The 21879-nt window shown below is 42.4% G+C and overlaps 1 protein-coding gene across 7 annotated transcripts in view; it reads right to left on the reverse strand.

Annotated features, from left to right (window-relative positions):
- The window catches only part of LOC148014868 (ARM repeat superfamily protein), a 100840-nt gene extending 81143 nt beyond the window's left edge, over nt 1-19697 (reverse strand). For 2 of the 7 annotated variants that reach the window (XM_087665486.1, XM_087665481.1), the window contains exons 1-2: nt 19538-19693; nt 19254-19388 (exon numbers count right to left, since the gene is read on the reverse strand). In XM_087665486.1, the coding sequence (XP_087521612.1) occupies nt 19254-19362 (109 nt within the window). In that variant the 5' untranslated portion in view covers nt 19363-19388; nt 19538-19693. Of the gene's footprint in view, nt 1-19253; nt 19389-19537 lie in introns of all 7 variants that reach the window. The other 5 variants (XM_087665487.1, XM_087665485.1, XM_087665482.1 and 2 more) reach the window with 5 other exon arrangements.
- Between the last annotated feature and the right edge of the window lie 2182 nt (nt 19698-21879).

Here is a 21879-nt window from a genome sequence, read left to right on the forward strand (position 1 = left end):
TACTATACAAACTTGCCAACCAAGGCTACAATAGTAGAAGAAAACAAATCTCTGTGAGATATAGCATACCTAGAAGCACCACTATCAAAAAACCACGTACTCGCATCCTCAACAGAGCTAAATACTTTATCAACCCAAGAAGAGTCATAATTGCATGTGTAAAAACAATAGTCCCTATTAACAACAAAAGACGCAAACTCGGTAGAGTAGTGGAAGGTGCGTCAGAAACAGACATCGCTAACGAAGACTCCTCCTTGGCTATGCACTTTCTACATTATATGATGTAGTGTCCAAGGTTCTTACAATAGTGGCACTTGCCCTTCCTGGCTTGCATGCCCCCATGTTTCTTGTTGCCTTGTGAAGTATCTGAAGTCCCAGAGCTCTGCGGAGCATTTTGAGCTTGGCTACCCTTGCCCTTTTGCCTTGTCATAAAAGCCTACTGAAAAGGCTATAACGTCCACACCATTGTTCTTTCTTATCTGCTTTTCCTCTAAGAGCAAACTAACCAACTGAAGAAACGAAAGTGGCTGTAGGGAAATCCTCATAGTGAGGTTCAAGGCCGTATGAAAGGCCAAATATGAGGGCAGCAATGAATTCAAAGTAGTGGATATCAACTGCGCATCTGAGTAATACTCATCTGCATTCATAAGCTGCTCATGCAAGTCTTGAATTTTATTTAGATGATCCTACATAGGATTACTTCATTTATCTTCACAATCTCAAGCTCTTTCTTCAAGAAAGAGATGAGTGTCTCATTCTTTCCAACAAACATCTGCTCTAAGGTCAACCATGCTTCTTGTGAAGAAGTTGTAGACCGAATGTGGGGGATGATAGACCATTGAACTACCAATGCAATCAGCAACAATGCCTATGCATCTCATGTGTCCCATGCCTTTTGTGCTACTGATCTCTGGAGAAGTAGCTAAGCTGGAGCAGGCTAAACTAACTAAGCAGGTTGAGTTGCACGTTGTCCACATCCTCTTGGAGGAGGTATGGTAGGAACCACAACTCCAGGCCTAACTTCTTCACTGCTAACATAATCCCAAAGATTCTTTGTAATCAGCACATTCTTCATCATAAAGGACCATAGGAAATAGTTGTTGCCATCCAACCTATCCTCCCTGGACACATATGTAAATACATCACCTCCCTGATTTGCCATGATAAATGTCACTTATCAAAGAGCAAAAGAGCAATATCTCAAGTTGGACCCAACCTGGAAATCTCTAAATTTCCAGAAACTACAGCAAGCACTTTGCTGTAATTAGCAAATTTTATCACACTTTGTCAAAAAACCGTCTGAAATGCACATTGTCCAAGGTGCAAAAAATGCTCTGCAACACTGAAAATGCAAAAGCCCCAAAAATTTTACACGAAATCAATCTATTTCAGACTGTCACTAATGTACATTTGCCAATCTCTGAGCTGACTACAAAAGCCCCTATATTTTGATCCAAAATTGCACAAAATTTCTACGTAAAATGTGTCCCAAACACTTGCTGAAGTAGAGAGATGCTTCCTAGGCACAAGCCCTTTTTTGTAGATCAAATCTAAATAAAAATTTAATAAATTTTCCTTTTTACCTCTGATTGCGACTGAGCAGAGCTGGACCCGGGCAGATTTGTGGCAGGAGGACCTGGCCTGTTGGGGCAGCGCAGTTGCAGGACCAAGCGGGCTGACCTGGCAGGTACAAGTCCAAGATCAGGGCACTGCAGTAGGGCGCAGGCGCAGGTGCAGGGAGCTAAGGCGCTGCAGATGGCACCAGGCAGCTCAGCTGACAGCTGCGACAGGAGGCGTCAAAGCTGGGGCAGCATTTACAGACTGGTGGCGACCACTGGAGCAGGCAGCAGGTACAGTAGCAGCACTGGCGGGCAGACCAGGAGGCAAACCAGGCCCTCTGGTGGCATTTTGCAGGCTGAAGGAGCAGTTGACCAGTCTGAAGCTAGAGAGCACCCCAATGCTGCTGGTTGCAGAGAGAGAGAAGACTGAGCTGAACTCGGCTCTGATACCAAACGTTAGGACGGATTGAAGCTCAACTGAGAGTACAATTGACAATGTGAAGAGTGTAAGAATATGATAGCACGATACCCAATGAAATAATCTAAAGAGTGTAAGGTGCAAGTACAAAGTACAACCCTTCACCGTTAGGGTTGTAAGAGGGTGTTCACACCTGAAGGGTGTAACGCACAATAAGTGCCCAATCTGTGTAACAAAGGCACATAAAATAAAACAAAATAAATCTGGGGGAAAAAACCTCTTGTAAGGAGAGTAAAAGTGCCCCAATGTCCTACTGAGGATCATTGGCACTCCTCTGTGAGCGTATGCGTGAGTCAAACCCAACAGGGCTCAGTAGGAGGTTGAAGGTAAAACCTAAGTTTTCTCCTTTAGACTCAGTGCACAAAACTAATGACCTTGCAAGTCCTTTGGAATCTCCACTACAAACCGGCCATCTGCAAGTGGAACCTGGCTTGAATTACACATCACTTCTACAATACTTCTTTTCTCCAATGCCAAGTACAAACTCTATTATTTCAGATTCTCTGCCAACTAATTTTGCATTTTCTATTGGATCGGGAGATGCTCGTCAAGAAGGGACTCTTCAAAACAAGCTTTGATTTGTGAGTAATGAGGAAGACAGGTATTTCTTTATGAACTCAAAACTAGGTAAGAAGCTAAAAGAAAAACTTGTAAGTATTCCTTTCCTTCCTTTTCCTTCAAATGATTTCATTTCTCGTGGTCAATATGGAGTAGGTGCATCTTCATCTAATGCATTTAATGGACAAAAGGAACCTACGATATTTCCCACAATAACATCCATCACAATTCCATTTGGGTTTCCACTCATCCCTCCCTCATCTTCCGCTACACCTTCCTTTCCACTTCCATTAAGTACACCACATTATCCACCACACACCACACCAAGGAGTTTTGCACATTTTCGGCGTAGCCTTTAGGACTCTACATACCCACTTCTGGATAGTATACCTATGACGGAGACTCAACCTCAAACACACACACTTTTGAGTTATCCCTCTGGGAATGCATCCCAAACATACTCGAGTGTGGATCGTTTCGTACAGCAATTTGCCTCTATGGCATTACCTAGTGAACCATCCAATCATTATGTTGTGCCCCAACCGACATTTGGACAAGGCTATCATGTCCCACTACCTCCACCTACACCTACGGTATCATATTGATCTATATTCATTTCAGGAGCTCCGCAACAATCGGCACTCATTGGACATCAACAACCTATTTCTGCCTATCCATCTTTACCCCCTCCTGCTTCTAATCCACCACTAGCATCACCATCTTCTCCTCCATCTTATCCCATCTATCCATCTTCACAAAGACCTTATGGTTCTAGTTCCTCATCCGCCAAGCATGCTTTTAATGGCAAGACTCATTTCAACAAGTTAAACTACACCACTTGGTCAAATTTGATGAAGCATGTCTTAGACGCTTAGAACCTATGGGATTTAGTGCAGGGATTGGAACCCCAACCTAATTCTGCACTTGTTCCATACGAGGTCATCCACTCACGGAAGGCTCGTAATACCTCCGCTATTGTCAAGCAAAGCTTATTGTTGGAGTTTTGCTCTCAACTTCAACATTACGACTTAGCATTCGAGCGTTGAACACACTTAACTGACCACTATGCGGCTCAAGATAGGACCTGTCACTTCAATTTGGATCATGAGCTCCAAAATTTCTAAATTGCAAAACAGGACAACTTGAAAGTCAAGTTGGCTGAGTATCGGAGTCTCCTTGCCGAGTTCTCAACCACTCAAGCGGCTCCTAAGTCCTCTAACAATCAAGTTATCCTATTCCTTAACAAGCTGCTAAGAAAATATTTCCATTTTGTGTAGCAAGTGATTTCATAGCCTCAAATGTCCGCATTTTGAGCTTGAGTGCCAATTGTTGTTGCATTACGCACACTTGTTCAAACTGTCATAACATATCCTCGATAGAGAGGGCTCTAGTTACATCTTCTCAGAGAGGGCAACAGGGCAAGGGCAAACAAAACTCAAATCAAAATCAAAACCAAAACAAGGCTAATGAATCCCAAGGAAACACTCAATCTATACTTAAAACTGGATGGCAAAATGTACCTAAAAAGAATAGATATTGTCAACATTGTCAAAAGGCTAGCCATTATGACGACGAATATCGATCTAAGGCAAGAGGCACACAATCAAAATCCAAGAATCAAACTCCCGCACCCCAGTCAGGTATAGGGCCCAATAGGGGAAGCATTGTGGCAGCAACTCTCAGCAAGGGCAGTGGCAAAGCCAAACCCACACTGCCACCAATTAGTCATTATAGTCGGCAAACTACTCAACTCCAAAGGATTTTCCTAACCGGTCTACAAAGACCCATATTGTCTCCTTAGAGACATCAGATGAGAGTCTTGTTCACATCTACGAGTTGTCCTGATGAGGTACCTACAGAGGCCCACTCGCATGTCAGTACCTCTTTGGCTTGCGGACAATGGAGTTCCAAAGAGAGACGTTCTTGACACATTGACCAAAGTCTGGCAAGTTCAAATCCTAGAGCTGGGATTGACATCCAGGTTCATGATGGGTTGTTTCTTTGACAATGAGCAAGATTGGCTCCTAGTCTTGAGCTCACATGAGGAGACACTTTGGCAACCTTGGCCAAAGACGGAGAATCCATGGTCACATATATTCAGAGGCATTTTTGACAGGATAGTCTTGTATGCTACTGTGAGACTTTGTTGACAAACACTAAGATCTATTATGACTCTCCTCTATTTTCACGAGTTGGCACCGTCAACATTGACCTCAAGTTCTCTCCGAGGCACCTTGGTGGAGGCTTGATCACCCACTACGTGGGTATCCATGGTTCTACTTTGGTGGTTCTTTGTTGTATATGATTATCCTTGTATCATTGTATTGTATCAAATCACCATGATCTGAGAGAGAGTGTTAGCAGTCTATCAACTCATGTGAGAGTCTAGGCTATGCTTTATATTACTTGGTAATTCATGAATTTTCTAGTAGCCATTTTAGTGATTATTTAGGCATTAAATGTTGACCAACCAGCTGCCATATTTGGCATATTTTGGGCCTATTTATTCAATGGCTCCTCCTCCTATCATTTAATCATCATCATTCTTCACATGGTCTTCTTGTTGGAGAGAGAAGTCAGTGCCAATGCCCACGCAGCCAACGACTCACTATTATACATGTCATTCTTGTGTTTGGTATATGGATTCCATTTTCCAAGCACATCTCAAGTTCTCTTCCTTTGCAATGTTCTTTTGTTCTTTTATTCTTTTGCCTTCTTTCTCTTTTGTCTTGTGTTCAACAGTTTATTTCAACAGTTGTCTATGCTTCCATTGCTACACCACTTCTGACACCCTTCTCATTCTCTCATATCATACAGTTACTTAGTCAACCACCAACCATCTCTCCAAACACCTTTATTTTTATTTTTATTTTTTTAACACCACACAATTCATTGTGGTTCCATCCATCTTTGCAAGACTTGGTAAGCCACTGGGCAGTCGACAAGCAGACTTTGTTCGATGCCCTATGCTCTCTGGGGTGACTACTTGGACTCCCTTTGCAAGATATCCATCACCTCTATAGTCTTGGTAGACCATTGGGCAGCCATCGTGTACCCTTTGTTCAATGCCTGGCTACTTTGAGGTGGGACGCCTTGGGTGAACCAAGGTTGACCTTCTTTTCTAGCCCTGTTTTGGGCCTAAGAGGAAATGTTAAGCTAAGAAATGCATTACATGTTAATTAGCCTCTTAAATAGCCCCGAAACATGCTTATTTAATGAAAAACACAAAATCAATGCATGGTTCGAGAGAGTCTCTATGAAACCCTAATATGGGAGGATCCATCCATCAAAAGTGGTGTAGCAATGGACGCATAGACAAGTACGAATATAAAGATTAAAAATAGAAGAACACTACAAAGAAAAAGAACTCTAATATGTGCTCTGAAAATGGAATTCATATACTAAACACGAGATAGTTATAACAGTGAGTTACTGGCTGCGTGGACACCATCGGTCCCTCTCTCTAATGGAAAGACAATCTAAAGAATGATGATGATTGAAGAGAAGGAGAAGGAGCCGAATAATAAATAGGTCCAAAATAGGCCATAACTAGCAACTGGTTGGCCAACATTAAATGCTGGCCGACTTGCATAAAATGCTAAAAACCACATGAAATGACACTAATAAGACTACCTAAAATGACTACAATGTACCCAATCCATCAAGCATGCACAAACTCACACATGAGCTGACAATCTTGCTAACACCCTCTCTCAGATCATGGGTGATCTGATACAATACAAATAACAATCCATACAATATAGAACAATCAAAGTAGAACCATGGATTCCCAAGCAATGGGTAATCAAACCACCACCAAGGTGCCTTGAAGAGAACTTGATGGCGATGTCCATCGTACAAGCTCCTAAAAATAGATAAGAACCATAGCATGTCTCTGTGTCCGTCATCAATGTCTTCCAGTAGCATACAAGACCATGTCTCTGTGTCCGTCATCAATGTCTCCCAGTAGCATACAAGACCATCCTGTCAAAAATGCCACTGAGCATATGTGACCATGTTCCCATCAACCTTTGGCCAGACCACCAAAATGTCCCCTCATGTGAGCACAAGGCTAGGATTCAATCCCGCTCTCTGTCAAATAACTAACTCTTCATGAACCTGGATGCCAATCCCAACTCCAAGGTTTGAACCTACTAGACTTCCATCAATGTATTGTTGAGAAACCCTTCACCCGCAGTTTGCGTTTTTGCATTTCTGCGTTTTGCGTTTAGGGTTTGCAGCCCCAAAAAGGGGTGCTATCCTAGACTAACTGTGCCTATTTATAGGCCACTCTCATTCATTCCTCACGGCTGATTCATTCAATCCGTCACCTCTTCTCTCCAGCCTCTCCACTGCCCTCACACCCCTTCACGAGGAGATTGCAGTTCGTGGTTCGTGGTTGTCTTCATCATCTTCCTTGTGCTACGCCACCCCTATTCCCTTGTATCACATTCACTCCATGATTCAGATCTTCATCATTCCATTCATCAAAGTTTCTTCACTCTTCTCTTCTCTTCTCCATGTTTGCCAAGTTCACTCCATGATCCTCCCTGCAAGCCCTACTGTCTTGCTGATACATCATCTTTTGACATGGTATCAAAGCTGGATCTACTCAAACAGTGGCAAAGATCCTCCATCCCAGTGAAGGCAAAGACCGGTGGCAGGTTTGGCATTCACTTCTCTTCTTCCACTACATCAAAATCTCGTTTTTGCAGGTTTCAGGTGTTTTCAGCTTGCTTCCCACACCCCTTTCGCAGAGGACATTGCAGTCTCAGCTGTCCCTTGCTGTCATCTACAATCTGGTGTATGTTTCCAGCATTCCACCCGCAATTTGCAGCTATTTACAACAAAGCAACTATTGATGATCACTCTTCATTCAAAAAATAACCTCGTTTTTGCAGATTTCAGGTATTCTTGCTACCCACACCCCAGACAAGGAGGGCATCGCAGTCCAAGCTGGCCATTGCTGTCTGTAACAATCCGATGCTCATTTCCAGTCGACCACAGACTGTTCGAAGCTGATTTTAGGATACTGATTGCTACTGCTGGTTTTTCCTACGTTTTTAGTCTTTCTCTCTCCTGTAGCTTACGTTTCTCTCTCCTCATCAAAGAAGACAAAGACCAGTAGCAGGTTTGGCATCAACCTTTTCTCTATCAATTCCGCTGCGCATTGGGAGATATCCTTTTTTTTCCTCCCACCCTCCCTTCTCTAGTTTGCCACACCAATACCATGGCGTCTCCACCGACAAATTGTACTATTGGGTGCTACTACTATGGCACAAACAATCATTCCACCGATGACTGTCGATATCGACCCTTGCTCCCCACCCCTCCAGAATATTTGCGTCTTTCACCAAGCACTCCTTGTGCCACCTCTCCTTTCTGGCCCACACAGATCGTTCTGCATCGACTATCGGAGTATTATGCTCGAGGCAATAAGCCGCAACCGATGCGCTGTCAAGATTGTGGGAGAGAAGGAAGGAGTCTCGCTTGAAGCTTTCTTGCTTGCACAATAGGGGAAGACACACAAGGGTGGAGGCTGAAAACAGTTTTTCTCTTCTTAGTTGTGTAAGCCAAAAGAACTCAAGTACAAATAAATAGAAGAACCCTATATATGGGTCTCAAACCAAACTCAACTAACTAAGGTGGCATACTAACTGAGCCACGAATTAGAGTAGATAAGGATAGCTATCATGTAGCTATTATTCATGGGCGGTGTACCAACCGCGTCTGCAACTGACAAGTCGGTGACATAAATACACAACGGTCACCCTGGCGTATCACGAGTGGAGCTCGATATCACACTCCCCCTCGAGCTCAATCTCAATTCCTGCACACCAAGCAGGTCTCTGAACTTGCGCAGCTTCTCTGCGCCCAATGCCTTCGTGAATATGTCAGCTACCTGATCCTCTGTGCTGACATAAACTAGATCAATAAGACCTAGTAAAACCCTCTCTCGCACATAGTGATAATGCACCTCAATGTGCTTTGTTCTAGCATGATAGACTGGGTTATTTGCCAAGTGTATACTACTCATGTTGTCACAATAAATAACAACTGGCCCATCTGTAGACTGATGCATATCATAAAGTAGCTTATGCAACCAAGCTACCTCACATGCAGCCATTGCTGCACCCCTATACTCAGCCTCTGTGCTCGACAAGGCAACTGTAGGCTGTTTCTTGCTGCTCCAAGTGACTGCAGCACTCCCAAAAGAGAACACATATCCACTGGTAGATCGTCTATCAAAAATACTACCAACCCAATCAGCATCAGTGTATCCATGCAACTGTATCTGAACCCCAGTCTCATAAAATAGTCCATACTGCAATGTGGACTTCACATACCTGAGTATGCGTCTAGCCGCATCCAAATGTGATTTCCTTGGAGCCTGCATAAATTGACTTACCAATCCAACAGCATAGCTCAAATCTGGCCTGGTAATAGTCATATAAATCAAACTTCCTACTATGCGTCTGTACATAGTAGAGTCTTCTAGAAACTCATCCGCATTTGTGCTCAGCTTCACATTCTGCTCCAAAGGAACCGAAATAGGCTTACAGCCTGTCATCCCATATTTGGACAGCATATCCAATCCATATTGCCTCTGCAAGAGCTGTATCCCACTTTTGGTGATCTAATCACCTCAATGCCCAAGAAATAACGCAGCTCTCCCAAATCCTTCATCTCAAACTTCTGCTTCAATAGCATTTTCACATGAAGAATATCTTCATCACTGTCACCTGTCATAATCAAATCATCAACATAAATGACAAGTAGCATAATACCTTTCTCTGTTTTTCTCACATAAAGTGAGAAATCTGCCTTGGAAATCTGAAAGCCAATAGTGACAAGATACTGTCCTATCTTGTCAGACCATGCTCTAGGTGCTTACTTCAAGCCATACAAGGCTTTCTTCAACCTACAAACAAACTCAGGATGAACAGCATGCACATAACCTGGTGGCTGCTCCATATAGACCTCTTCTTGCAAATCACCATGCAAGAAGGCATTCTTTACATCCATCTGATGTAAAGACCATCCCTTTGATGCAGCCATAGCAATGACTGCTCTTACGGTTGCCATCCTTGCAACCGGACTGAATGTTTCTTCATAGTCAATGCCATATGTTTGTGCATACCCCTTGACTACTAATCTTGCCTTGTATCTATTCACAGAACCATCTGCATTGTGCTTCACCTTATAAACCCACTTACAGTCAATTGCATTTTTACCTTTAGGCAAAGGTACCAATTCCCATGTAGCATTTGCTTCCAAGGCATCCATTTCTTCATCCATGGCTTTCTCCTATTTTTCTTTTCCCATGGCTTCCTCAAAAGAAGTGGGTTCTAGTTCCTGTATCACTTTAACCATATATGCATAGTGAATGACTGTAAATTCATCATATTTCAGCCTATCCACAGGATACCTAGCTCTCGTAGACCTGCGCAAAGTAGGTTCACTCCCAGGTGCTCTCAAAACATCCCTGGTCTTCCTTACTCCAGGTGTAACAATAGAAGGAATACCCAACTCATCATCAATGCTCTGTTCTGAGCCACTGGATTCACCATCCACATAAAAGTGACCTGCATTCACATCAAACATGGACTGATCAACCTTCTATTTTCCTTTTCGTGATACCTGCATACCACTATCTGCATTACTTTGAGAAGATTCTCCTGATCTCAATCTGCCTGTCCATGGCGAAGAATATGAACCACTACTAGAGGACGCTCCAGGTCCACTAATATTTTGTGACTGCTGCTGTGAATTTTGTGCAGCATTACCATTTTGTACATCTACATCATCAATCACATTTACTGGTTTATACCAGCTACTCATCTCATCAAAAACATCTCTGCTCACTGTAAACTTACGAGTAGAAGGGTTATAGCATCTATACCGTTTTTGCTGCAGAGAGTAACCAATAAAGATGCACTTCTCAGCTTTTGGATCCAACTTGGATCTCAACTCATCTGACACATGTACATAGGCAATGCAATCAAAAATTTTTAAATGAGAAATATCTGGTTTCCTACCAGTATACCTCTCCTCTGGAGTCATTCCATGTATTGCTGCAGTGAGAGTCCTATTCATTATGTAGACTACTGTAGCAATTGCTTCAGCCCAATAAAAATCTGGCAAGTCTTTTTCATTGAGCATGGCACGAGATATCTCTCCAATATACCTGTTTTTTCTTTCTGCAATTCCATTTTGTTGTGGGGTATGACTACATGAATATTGCTGCTTTATGCCATGCTCCTGCAGGAACCTTGCAAACTCATTTGAGAGGTACTCTCCCCCTCCATCTGACCTTAGGCATTTTATCTGCAAGCCTGTTTCTTTTTCAACCATAGCTTTAAGAGTTTTGAAATGCCCAAAAACTTCACTTTTCTTTTTCATAAAATACACCCAAACTTTTCTGCTATAGTCATCAATAAAACTGACAAAATAATGACAACCTCCAAGAGATGTAGCTTTAGTTGTCCACACATCAGAGTAGATTAATTCCAATGGCTTCTTACTCTCTTGAACATGTCTAGGAAATGGTTTCCTTGCCTGTTTTCCAAACTGACAGGCTTCACATACCTTATGCATTTCTGCAACCTTGAATTTCGGCAAACCTGCAACAATATTTTGGACCTGGATTGATTTAAGTCGCTGTACATTAACATGACCAATGCGTTTATGCCAGATATCAATATCTGCAACTACACCGGTCCCATGTGCAAACATTGCTGCACTCAATTCAGACATGTCTGCATCCAATGTAAACATTCTGCCCTTCTTCTTTCCTTTTGCTATCAAGCGACCTTTATTTTTCATATCCTCAACAAAGCATCCATGAGGATTAAATCTGACCTGCAAGCCCTGCTCAACCATTTGACCAACAGAAACCAGATTCTTGGTGATATTCGGGACATGAAATACATCGGACAGGTATTTCTTTTTCCCATCCTGCATAGACAAATGAATTTTTCCAATCCGCACAATAGGATGTGCAGTATCATCACCAGTCTCCACAAATCCTGGTTTTTCCATTTTCATTGCATCCTCCATCCATTCTGCATGACCTGTCATATGGTTTGATGCACCTGAGTCAACATACCATACATCATTGCTTTCTTCTGCACTTGTCACAGAATTGTTCATGTGTTGCACCATAAACAGATGCTCATTTCTGTCATCACCCTGTCTACTAGAGGATGCATAATTTCCTTGTTGCAGTTTTCCATTCATGATGTCATTCTGCTTTTTATAGCAGTCTTTAGCCATATGACCCATTTTACCACAATAGTAGCATTCAACATTACTGTTTGCATTTTGGCCTCTTTGCCATCCACCACGACCTCTTTGGCTCCCCCTGCCTCTAGAGTTACCACGTCCTCCTCCATAGGACTGGTTTTCTTAAGTTTGCTGCATATTCTGATTTCTGTCACGGCCTCCAAATCGGCCTCCTCTACCTCTGCCTCTACCTCTTCCAGCATTTGAGTAGAAGACAACTTCTTTTAAAGTTCCTCCTGAAGAAGATGCACCACCATTTCTTTGCTCCTCAGAAATTAGAAGAGCAATCAGCTCCTCAAAATCAAGAAATCTTTCACGAACTGAAATGGATGTCCGAAACTGTGCATAATCCTTTCCTAGACCATTCAAGGTCACAGAAACTAAATCATCTTCCACTGGCGACCCAATGGAAGCAAGTGCATCTGCAATCTTCTTCACTTTCATGTGGTAGTCATTGATGCTCATATTTTCTCTTTGCACATTATGCAACTCTTGCTTGAGCTGCATTTTCCTGGCTTGCGTATTTGTGCTATACATTTTTGACAAAGTATCCCATGCCTCCTTTGGCGTACTTGCATCCTGAATATGCACAATCATAGTCTAAAATGCTGATAGACAGCCAGTACATAACTTTTCTGGCTCTCTCATGCCATGTTTTAAATGCCTGCATTTGCTGTTGATTGGGAACATCAGGAAGAACTGGTTCTTCTTCATTTCCTGTAACAAATTCCCAATATCCTTTTCCCATAAGGAAATTCGTCATTCTAAACTTCCATGCTTGGAAGTTGTTCTTGTCAAGCTTTTCAGTAACAATCTGTGAAAGAGAATCAAATGCCATTACAGAACACTGCAAAAAATTCTATCACTGCAAAAAACACAGCTTTACCCTCACAAGGAAAAATCTGTAAAACTGGCGAAAGTGGTATTTGACCACACAGTCACTTCCTAGTGACGATTTTGCATCAACAGGCAACAGGGATGATTCTGTAACTCCCAATGTCTCTGCGCACAAGCATACGATACAATTTCTACATTAACTTTTCACCGACCTGTAGAACAGTGGCTGCACAGCATAAAACTGGGCCTTTTTCTGAGTGCGTGCAGAAAACTTCCGCCTCCAAAACAGGCCCCGAAATGGCCTCAAATCAAAAAAACAAGGTCGCCCAGGGCTAAAGCCCTATCCCGCAGCATATACTGCCCTCTTGCTTCACCGCGAAGGGCATCTCAACCTGAGACAATGCACTCCTGCACTTTCCGACTGTGCTACCTGCAGAGATCTGCTCCCAAAACAGAAAATGAAAGCAACACTGCTCCTCTTACCAGAACACCGCGAGCTTGGCTTGCTTTCTTGAGCTCCTTACCACAAACAAGGCTCTGATACCATGTCAAGATTGTGGAAGAGAAGGAAGGAGTCTCACTTGAAGCTTTCTTGCTTGCACAATGGGGAAAGACACACAAGGGTGGAGGCTGAAAACAGTTTTTCTCTTCTTAGTTGTGTAAGCCAAAAGAACTCAAGTACAAAGAAATAGAAAAACCCTATATATGGATCTCAAACCAAACTCAACTAACTAAGGTGGCATACTAACTGAGCCACGAACTAGAGTAGATAAGGATAGCTATCATGTAGCTATTATTTATGGGCGGTGTACCAACCGCGTCTGCAACTGACAAGTCGGTGACATAAATACACAACGGTCACCCTGGCGTATCACGAGTGGAGCTCGATATCTCAACATGCGCACCAAGTCCTTTTGAGCACACGGAGGCTCTAAGACCTTCCAAGGCGATAAGCCCTCTTGGAGACAACCCCACTGCGTGGAGATTTCCTCCACCCACTTCCGGGTACAATGGCTTCCACAACCCACATCTCCTCAGTCCACTCTCCTAAGAGCCCGTGACTGTTCCCCACCCTTGGCTCATCCTGAGCCTCCTTCCCAACCCTCTTTCACTCAGGTTTAAGAGGCCACTTCCAAGTGCTTTCCCGCTTCTTCTTTAGAGCCCCAAATACCTGCTTCGACACGCCGGCGGCACTTCCTTCATCATCAAATGCTTCGCAAACCATAAGCCATGAGTGGTTGGATTCCCTCTCTCTCAAACTGGGATTCAGAAGGGAATTTTCTTGCTTCACCCTCAAAGGGGGCTCCTACTTCTACTCCTTTGCATTCAAAGAGAAACCCTATGTGCCATGAAGTTCTTCACACACCACTACCTTTCACTTTCGAGGAGTGGCTCTCCTTTAAGCAATCATTTTCTCAACTCATACCCAGGATCTAGAGGATCTACCTAGATCGAGGCCCTTGGGTCTTCAACAACGACTTGGTGGCAAGGCCTTAGTATTCCTTCCAACATGGAGTCACGGAGCTAGTGGCTTCTCTCCCAAGATGAGTTTTGGGTTCTACAGCTCATCCAGTCTCCTAGCTATCTTCAAAGGTGTCTCCTTTCACATGGTATTCTCAGATTATAGGGTGGATCTTCTTCGTCCCTTGGTCAACATGGAGCCACCTCCTGAGATCCAGTACATGTATATCCTTATGGTTCTCAGCACCACACAAAGTCCAACATTCCTCCTATGCATTGCATGTTTTCATCATCTTTGTACTAGGGCACTTGGACAAGTGAACAATTTTTCCACGAGGGACATTGTCCAAGTGGCACATGCTACATGATCATTCTTCTAGATGTAGAATTGCATCTCCACCTCACTCTTCTCTTGTTCCCCTTTTTGGGCCTAAGAGGGGGTGTTGAGAAACCCTTTGCCCACAATTTGCATTTTTTGTGTTTCTGTGTTTTGCGTTCAGGGTTTACGTTTAAGGTTTGCAACCCCAAAAAGGGGTGCCATCCTAGATTGATTGTGTCTATTCATAGGCCACTGTCTCATTCATTCCTCATGGCTGATTTATTCAGTCCATCACCTCTTCTCTCCAGCCTCTCCACTGCCCTCACACCCCTTCAAGAGGACATTGCGATTCGTGGTTCATGGTTGTCTTCATCGTCTTCCTTGTGCTCCCGCACCCTTGTTCCCTTGTATCACATTCACTCCATGATTCAGATCTTCATTATTCCATTAATCAAAGTTTCTTCTATCTTCTCCATGTTTGCCGAGTTCACTCCGTGTTCCTCCTCGCAAACCCTATTGTCTCGCTGGTACGTCATCTTTTGGCATGCATCACAGATGTCCCTCTCTAGGACTTATGCGCCATGATACTTGTATAGATGAGGTACAACTGTCCCATCTCACCTCCCTCTCACTCTCTCTCTAGCACTGGAGAGTCATGAGGGATAACTACATCACTTGGACTAAAACGCAACTGAGAAAGGGACAATCAAGCCCTTCCCTCGATCTGAGGAAGCAAATCCCTTCCGTGCCTTGGACTTCTCCTTGGCCGAAGAATTGGAATCAGAGTTTGAGAAAGAGGATGACTCGTCGAAGGAGTATACATTCCGCTTATTATGCTTCTTCTTCTTCTTTTGTGAGGCTACTAACTCCTTAGAGTCCTTCCACAAGTATCCCTTTTTATCACAGTGACAGCACTAGGCCTTTGACTTCTTCATCCTATCACCCCTCTCTAATGTAAAGGTAGCCGACTACTAGACGTGCAGAGATACAGGTGAGAAAGTGCATTTTGTCCAACAGCTAGAAAACCGGGAAACACTGGGGGTTCTAAAGGTGTGGCCATACTATACCGAGAAGACCTCAAAGGGATAGTGCAAGTAATGAAAAGAGATGATGATACACAATATTTATGGATTAGGATACATGCACAAAGACCACGGGATATATTCATCGCAATATGCTACTTTCCTCCTGCAAATTCTACCTATGCCACATGAGATGGATCTCCCTTTGATATACTTTATGAGGATATCATGAGATATGCTAGCATTGGGGACATATTATTAGTAGGAGATTTCAATGCACACACTAGGGATAGACAAAGTAACTTTTATATGCATGATAACGCCATGTTTAAAGAGATTGACATAGATAAAATAGGCCACGCAGGAGAGCCCAGGATAAAGAAATAAGTACCCATGGGACACACCTATTGACTTTGAGAAGTGCACATAGACTAGTCATCTTTAATGGTCTGCCAAAATGGCCAAGATCTAATAATTTGACATGTTGAAATCACAAGGAGGGGCAAGTATTATGGACTACTTGATGGACTCACCAACATTGATACCAGACATCCGAAACTTTAAGATATCTAAGAGACCAATTGGGATAGCAGCAAATCATGCTATTTTGACATTCATGCTCTCTTGTGTACATATGAAACATGAAACACCATGCCTCCCTAGACATCCCAAATGCTACTTTACAAAAGACACCTCACACATCTGCAGTGATTCTTTGTAGACCAGTTTACATACATTGGACTTGAGTAGATTGTTAAAAGAATGTACAAGGGATTTAGTAGAGGCCATACATGGATCAGTCATGTATGCATTCCCACACACTTTGCCCCGATATAGACCCACATGATCTACTATTCCCCAAAATAGCTGGTATGATGATGAGTGTAGTGTCACCCGAGCTCGCTTACAAAGAGAAGTGGAGCTAGGCACGCAGACACATCACCAAGCAAAGGCGTTCTTCAAACGCCTTGTGTGGAAGAAGAAACAAGACTACTTAGCAAAAGCAGAAGCAGAGATATATCAGCTATTTTTGGGGCGCGATAGCAAGAGTGCATGGAAGATGTTTCATGAAAGACAATCCCCTATACAGATTACATCACCAAATGCTTGGCTTGACTATGGGAGACAGCTGTATGACCTGCCAAGACAGCCACCTATGCAACCCCCACAAGCTTGTAGGCCAACACAATGGTCTTTCTTCACATGGAAAATGGTTAGGGATGCAATTTATAGATTACAAAATGGGAGGGCACAGGATGAGGATGGACTAGTATCAGAATATTTCTCACATACTTGTAACATATTAGCATCCATATTAGCACATATGTTCAATAGAGCAGTATGTGAAGGTTTCCCTATGAGTTGGTCAGACAATACTATAATCCTACTATTTAAAAGTGGTGATCCTCTTATTCCTAGCAACTACAGGACTATCATGATCAGTCATACTTTGGCCAAGATATATGGATCTATATTGGAGCATGAACTCAGTGAGTGGGATGAAATGCAAGGCAAGAGAGCACAAGGACAGGTAGGTTTCAGACAAGGATATACCACACTGGACCATATTCTCACACTTAGAGCCATTATTGACGAGGGTCGAGCGCGAGACAAGAGGATCTATTGTTGCTTTGTAGACTTTCGCAAAGCTTTTGATACAGTGTCTCATACACGCATCATGCAGAGATTGTAGGACATTGGAGTACCAGAGGGTATACGATGGGGCGTCTATGCATTATATGAGGCAGTGACAAGTCATGTACGAGCACTTGGGGGGCTATCAAAGAGGATTGACAGTATCATAGGAGTGAAACAAGGATGTCCACTTTCACCCACATTGTTTGGTCTATACATAGATGAAGTGTCTGATTACATAGACCGAGAAGAAGGAGCTGGAGCCAACCTGGCAGGGGTGCTGATACCGATATTATTGTATGCAAATGATATTGTTCTCATTTCGGATTCATCGAAGGGATTGCACTACCATCTAGACGCTTTGCACATCTTCTGTAGAGATAAAGACCTCACATTGAACCTTGGAAAGACCAAAACCATGGTTTTCAATACTTCAGCATCATGGGTGATTAGATCTTTGTACTAGTTCACATTTGGGGAGACATACTGGAGCATGTGAGGGAATATGTCTATTTGGGAGTCACCTTCTCTGGCCCACGTTTTTCGTTGAGAGAGGCATCAGCTAATGGATGTCATACTTCAAGTCCTCCCTCAATTTGCTCCTAGAAGAACCATTGACTATTGAATAGCTCCACCTTTGAGCATTCCATCAACACTTTCAACATTCATTCAGTTTCATCAAAGTTTCTTCTTGTCAATTTTGTGTCTTTGCATTTTTGTTCGAGTTATTGTGTTTTAGTCATGTCCATACATTTTGTGTTTCTTAACTCAAACCCTAACCTAGATCCACAAATTGGACTAATGACAATATGTATTTAAATGCATTACACTTCTTTGAGTATAGCTTGATAGATTTATTGCACATTTGGTCAAAGTTGGTAAAAACAACTGAGGACACCATGTTGAAGATAAGTTTGGGCTGATTCAAGAGCAAGGCACATAGGAATCATTGGCATTATGAGACTATTGGTTTGTGACTATAGGTCACTCATGATTTGCGCAAGCTTTGAATTATGATCTAAAACATAGCATAAGGGGTGCTAAACTTTGGGACCTATCATGCGTCATCTTTTGTGCAAGAAGATTCTAGCTATCTTGTTCAATGAGTCTATTGGTTTGTTTGTTCATTTACTTTATGTGTGCAAGTAAGTTTATGTTTATTCTCTATTAGGTTATTTTTTATGGCCAATTCCACACTGCTTGGGATACTATTAATACCATGAGAAATCATCTAATTCACTCATTATCCACCAATACGACCTAATGCACCACTAGAACTACCTATTGTGCCACCTCCCCATTGCAAGATGCTCCAAGAATGCCACAACCACCCATTGAGACCCCAATGCTGCCTAGAGAAGCAATGAAAATAGAAAACATAATTTTGTGAGCATTGTGACCACTACCTTTCCCACTACCACCCGATGTGTCACCTCCACGATTTCCAGAATTTGTGTCACCACTACCAAGTATAATCTGTGAGAACTATCACCACTACTTCTCCCTCTACCACCTGATGTGTCAACTCCATGACTTCCACAACTCATGTCACCACTACAACATGAGCTATTGAAGGATGTCGAGCTGAGAAGGGGGGGGCCAGAGAGAGAGAGAGAGAGAGAGAGGAGGGCAAAAGAAAGACAATAACAAATGCTTACAAGCATGAAGTAGAGAAAATGAATGCTAAAGTTTGCTCTAATGAAGGCACAAGTACTCTTGGAACACAAAACCCACGGAGTGTTAGAGATTGGCCAAGCTAGCAAAACCATGGGCTTCTAAAGCAAGGAATGCTATTTGACCCGGCAAGATATGACTAGTCGGCAAATGAGTGTGCATGGAAGCTACACGTATAATGTTGTAAAATTGCAAGGGCATTTATAGGCTTGATGAGCTTAGAAAGATCAATGGTGAATGTAGGATTTGCATGATCGACGTGGATTGTACCATTGCTCGCTCTAAGTTCTTCACTGTACTAAAAGGTAACACTGAGATCAGTCACTCGATCCACCGTTTGCTATCAATGGATCTGAGACACCTCTTTCAACCGGAATCAATACAAAGGACATGAAACAAGGAAGAGATATGTCTAAAGGAAGAACCTGGTTGGGTTGATGCCGACATTAAAGCATCCTCTGCGGCTTTGCGGATGCCGATGTCAGCATCCAGGGTAGCATTTAGGCACTGCAGCAACCAGGCTTGCCCTTCCATTTTCTCAAATCTGGAGCAAGAGAGACCTACGAATGTGAAATAAACAGACTTGATCAACCAAAGGACGATGCGAAACTGATCGACTACTGACCACCCAAAAAGACTGGGAAGAGGCCTATGAAGAATGTGAAATTAGGCAGATTGTTTCGCTGAAGGAGAGAAAAAATGGCATTACCTTGCCTGCTGCAGTGCGTCAGCTCCAGCTGCAAAGGGAAATGTTTGTGTGTGTGTTTTGTAAGGGACGGAGGGCGCGCGAGCCCTCGATTTATGTAAAACAAATCAAAAAGAAGAAAAGGCTGGGTTTTGGGGGGTTTTACGCTTCTTTTGCTATCATACCACCCACTCGCCTTTTGCTCCCTTTTTTGCTTGCCTATTGGAAGGCCTTAGGGTAAGGGGGCCAACTATAGGCGATATCCAGAGGAATTGAACAAGTCCGATATTGTTTTTTTTTTGTTTTAAAATATTTTATGTAATTTTAAAAATACATTTTTGGGAGATAAGGATATACTTGAGAGCTAGTAATGCAACTTTTTTGGCAAATCAATGAGTGACACCTAAGCAGGTTTCTTTGAATGTTTCTCTTTTTTTTTTTAACATCACTAATCTCAAGGCATTTACTTTTTGGCACATTTCGCAATTGACTCCCTTACCCTAGTGGCAGTAGTATTTCTTTTGAGAACACAAAATATGAACTAATTTTTTACTTTTGGTTGATAAGGAAAGAGGGGGTAAAGTGGAGTAGTGTTGCCTTAAACAAACACATGCCTTTAGGGCATATGCTTATATAATGATGCAGTGATATAAGGTGGTGCAAGTCCCGAAAAATTTACCTATTGTTAACTTCAATTAAGTGGTCCACTTAACCTTGACATGTGTGGATATCTTACTTTTTAAGAAATAAGAGTTTATTTTGGAAAATTAAAGAAAAAGGGTGCTCTCTCTCTCTCTCTCTCTCTCTCTCTCTCTCTCTCTCTCTCTCTCTCTCTCTCTCTCTCTCTCTCTCTCTAAAAAAAAAAAGGGCAATGCTCTTATACACAAGAGTGCACCCTTATTACACCTAAAGCAAGTTTGATGAGCTTGCCACATGGCGCCCATGCAGATCTAATATGGATGGGGAGCTTGCCAAGGTAGGTAGGTGCCAAAGCACAAACATAGTTCTAAAATGTTGAATGGTGAATGTGGTGATCAAACAACCCCGTTGATTGTGTCTCAATGCTCTTGCAACTCTCTAAACAAGTCTACTAAGAAGTTCAAACTTAAGATCTCAAGGCTAATCTACACATTGTATCTTACCTCTGAGCCCCGTCCTTCCCAAAAGAAAAAAACATGGAGGGAAAAGGGAAAGGAGTATCCAAGAAGATCACTCTCAATGCTAACAAAGTCCACAATAACATTCTAAGATTCAATACAAGGGTGATAGTAGTCTTCTTCATTGGAATACTGCCAAAAGGAATGGATGTTGCAACCTAGTTTAATGCCATTCTCAAAACAAAGGGAGTAGCATATTTATTGCAAAGTTAAGGGTTTCTTTGAGGTTGTATTTGAGAAGAAGGAGGTTGCTAAGAAAGCCCAAGACTAGGGTATCTATGTCTAAGGGCTCAAATTGGTCTATATCAATAGGCCATGGCAAGATCAAGGCAGTAATGACATGATTTATCCACTAATTACATAAGCAATAAATTTTAAATGAACTAAAATGCATTAGTTAGCACTTAATCTTAGAAATGGATACCCTATTGGCCCTAAAAACAGTGTCCCTTCTGACATTTATTTAGCATTTATTGCAATTGGATGGAGTGCATTGAGATTCCTTCAATCTCCTCTACTAATCCAAACACCTCTTGCTATCACAAATAACCAACAAGTCCTCAAACCAGTTTCCCCCTTACTTTCCTTGGGGGTCGACCTTCACCTTACTCCTTAGATAACAAATTCAACCCCAAATTTAATGTTGATTTTGTGAATTTTTAAAATTTCCTAAATTTCATTATTGAATTTCAAGTACTAGGCCTTGATTTCTTAGCACGCTTTCGGAGATGGTTGTGAAATCCTAATATCTACCACTAAATCCTTGAATTCTCCACCGCCAATGGCTGAAATCTACTACGAACTCGTAATATGGCTAGAGAATGAGAGAGAATGCTAAGGAGAGAGAAAAATATGACTTGTGTCATAAAATTTGAGCTAATTTAGGTTGTTGTTGCCATGCTATAAAAACCTTTGGAGCGTTTTCTATAGTGAAGAAACTATTGCCTTGCCACCACAACTACCTTGCCCGCCTATAAAAGGCCTTGGGTTGTTGTCACATGCTCTTACTGGTGTTTCTAATGGCTACAGTTGGGCCAAAACTTATGGTGACCTACTCTTGCAGTCTCTTCCTCATGTTGAACCAGGTCAAAATGACTCTCTCCTCGCTCTCCCAACCTCCTTTCACTTGCATGGGCAAGTTTTGCCAAGCGGTAGCCTTCCTAATCCATTCTCCAATAATTTCCAACCAAATTAAATTTTAAAAAATTA

This window comes from Lygodium microphyllum, chromosome 24 (assembly GCF_053477565.2).
Source record: "Lygodium microphyllum isolate KBCC chromosome 24, Lygodium_microphyllum_v1.1.10, whole genome shotgun sequence".
Lineage (NCBI taxonomy): Eukaryota > Viridiplantae > Streptophyta > Polypodiopsida > Schizaeales > Lygodiaceae > Lygodium > Lygodium microphyllum.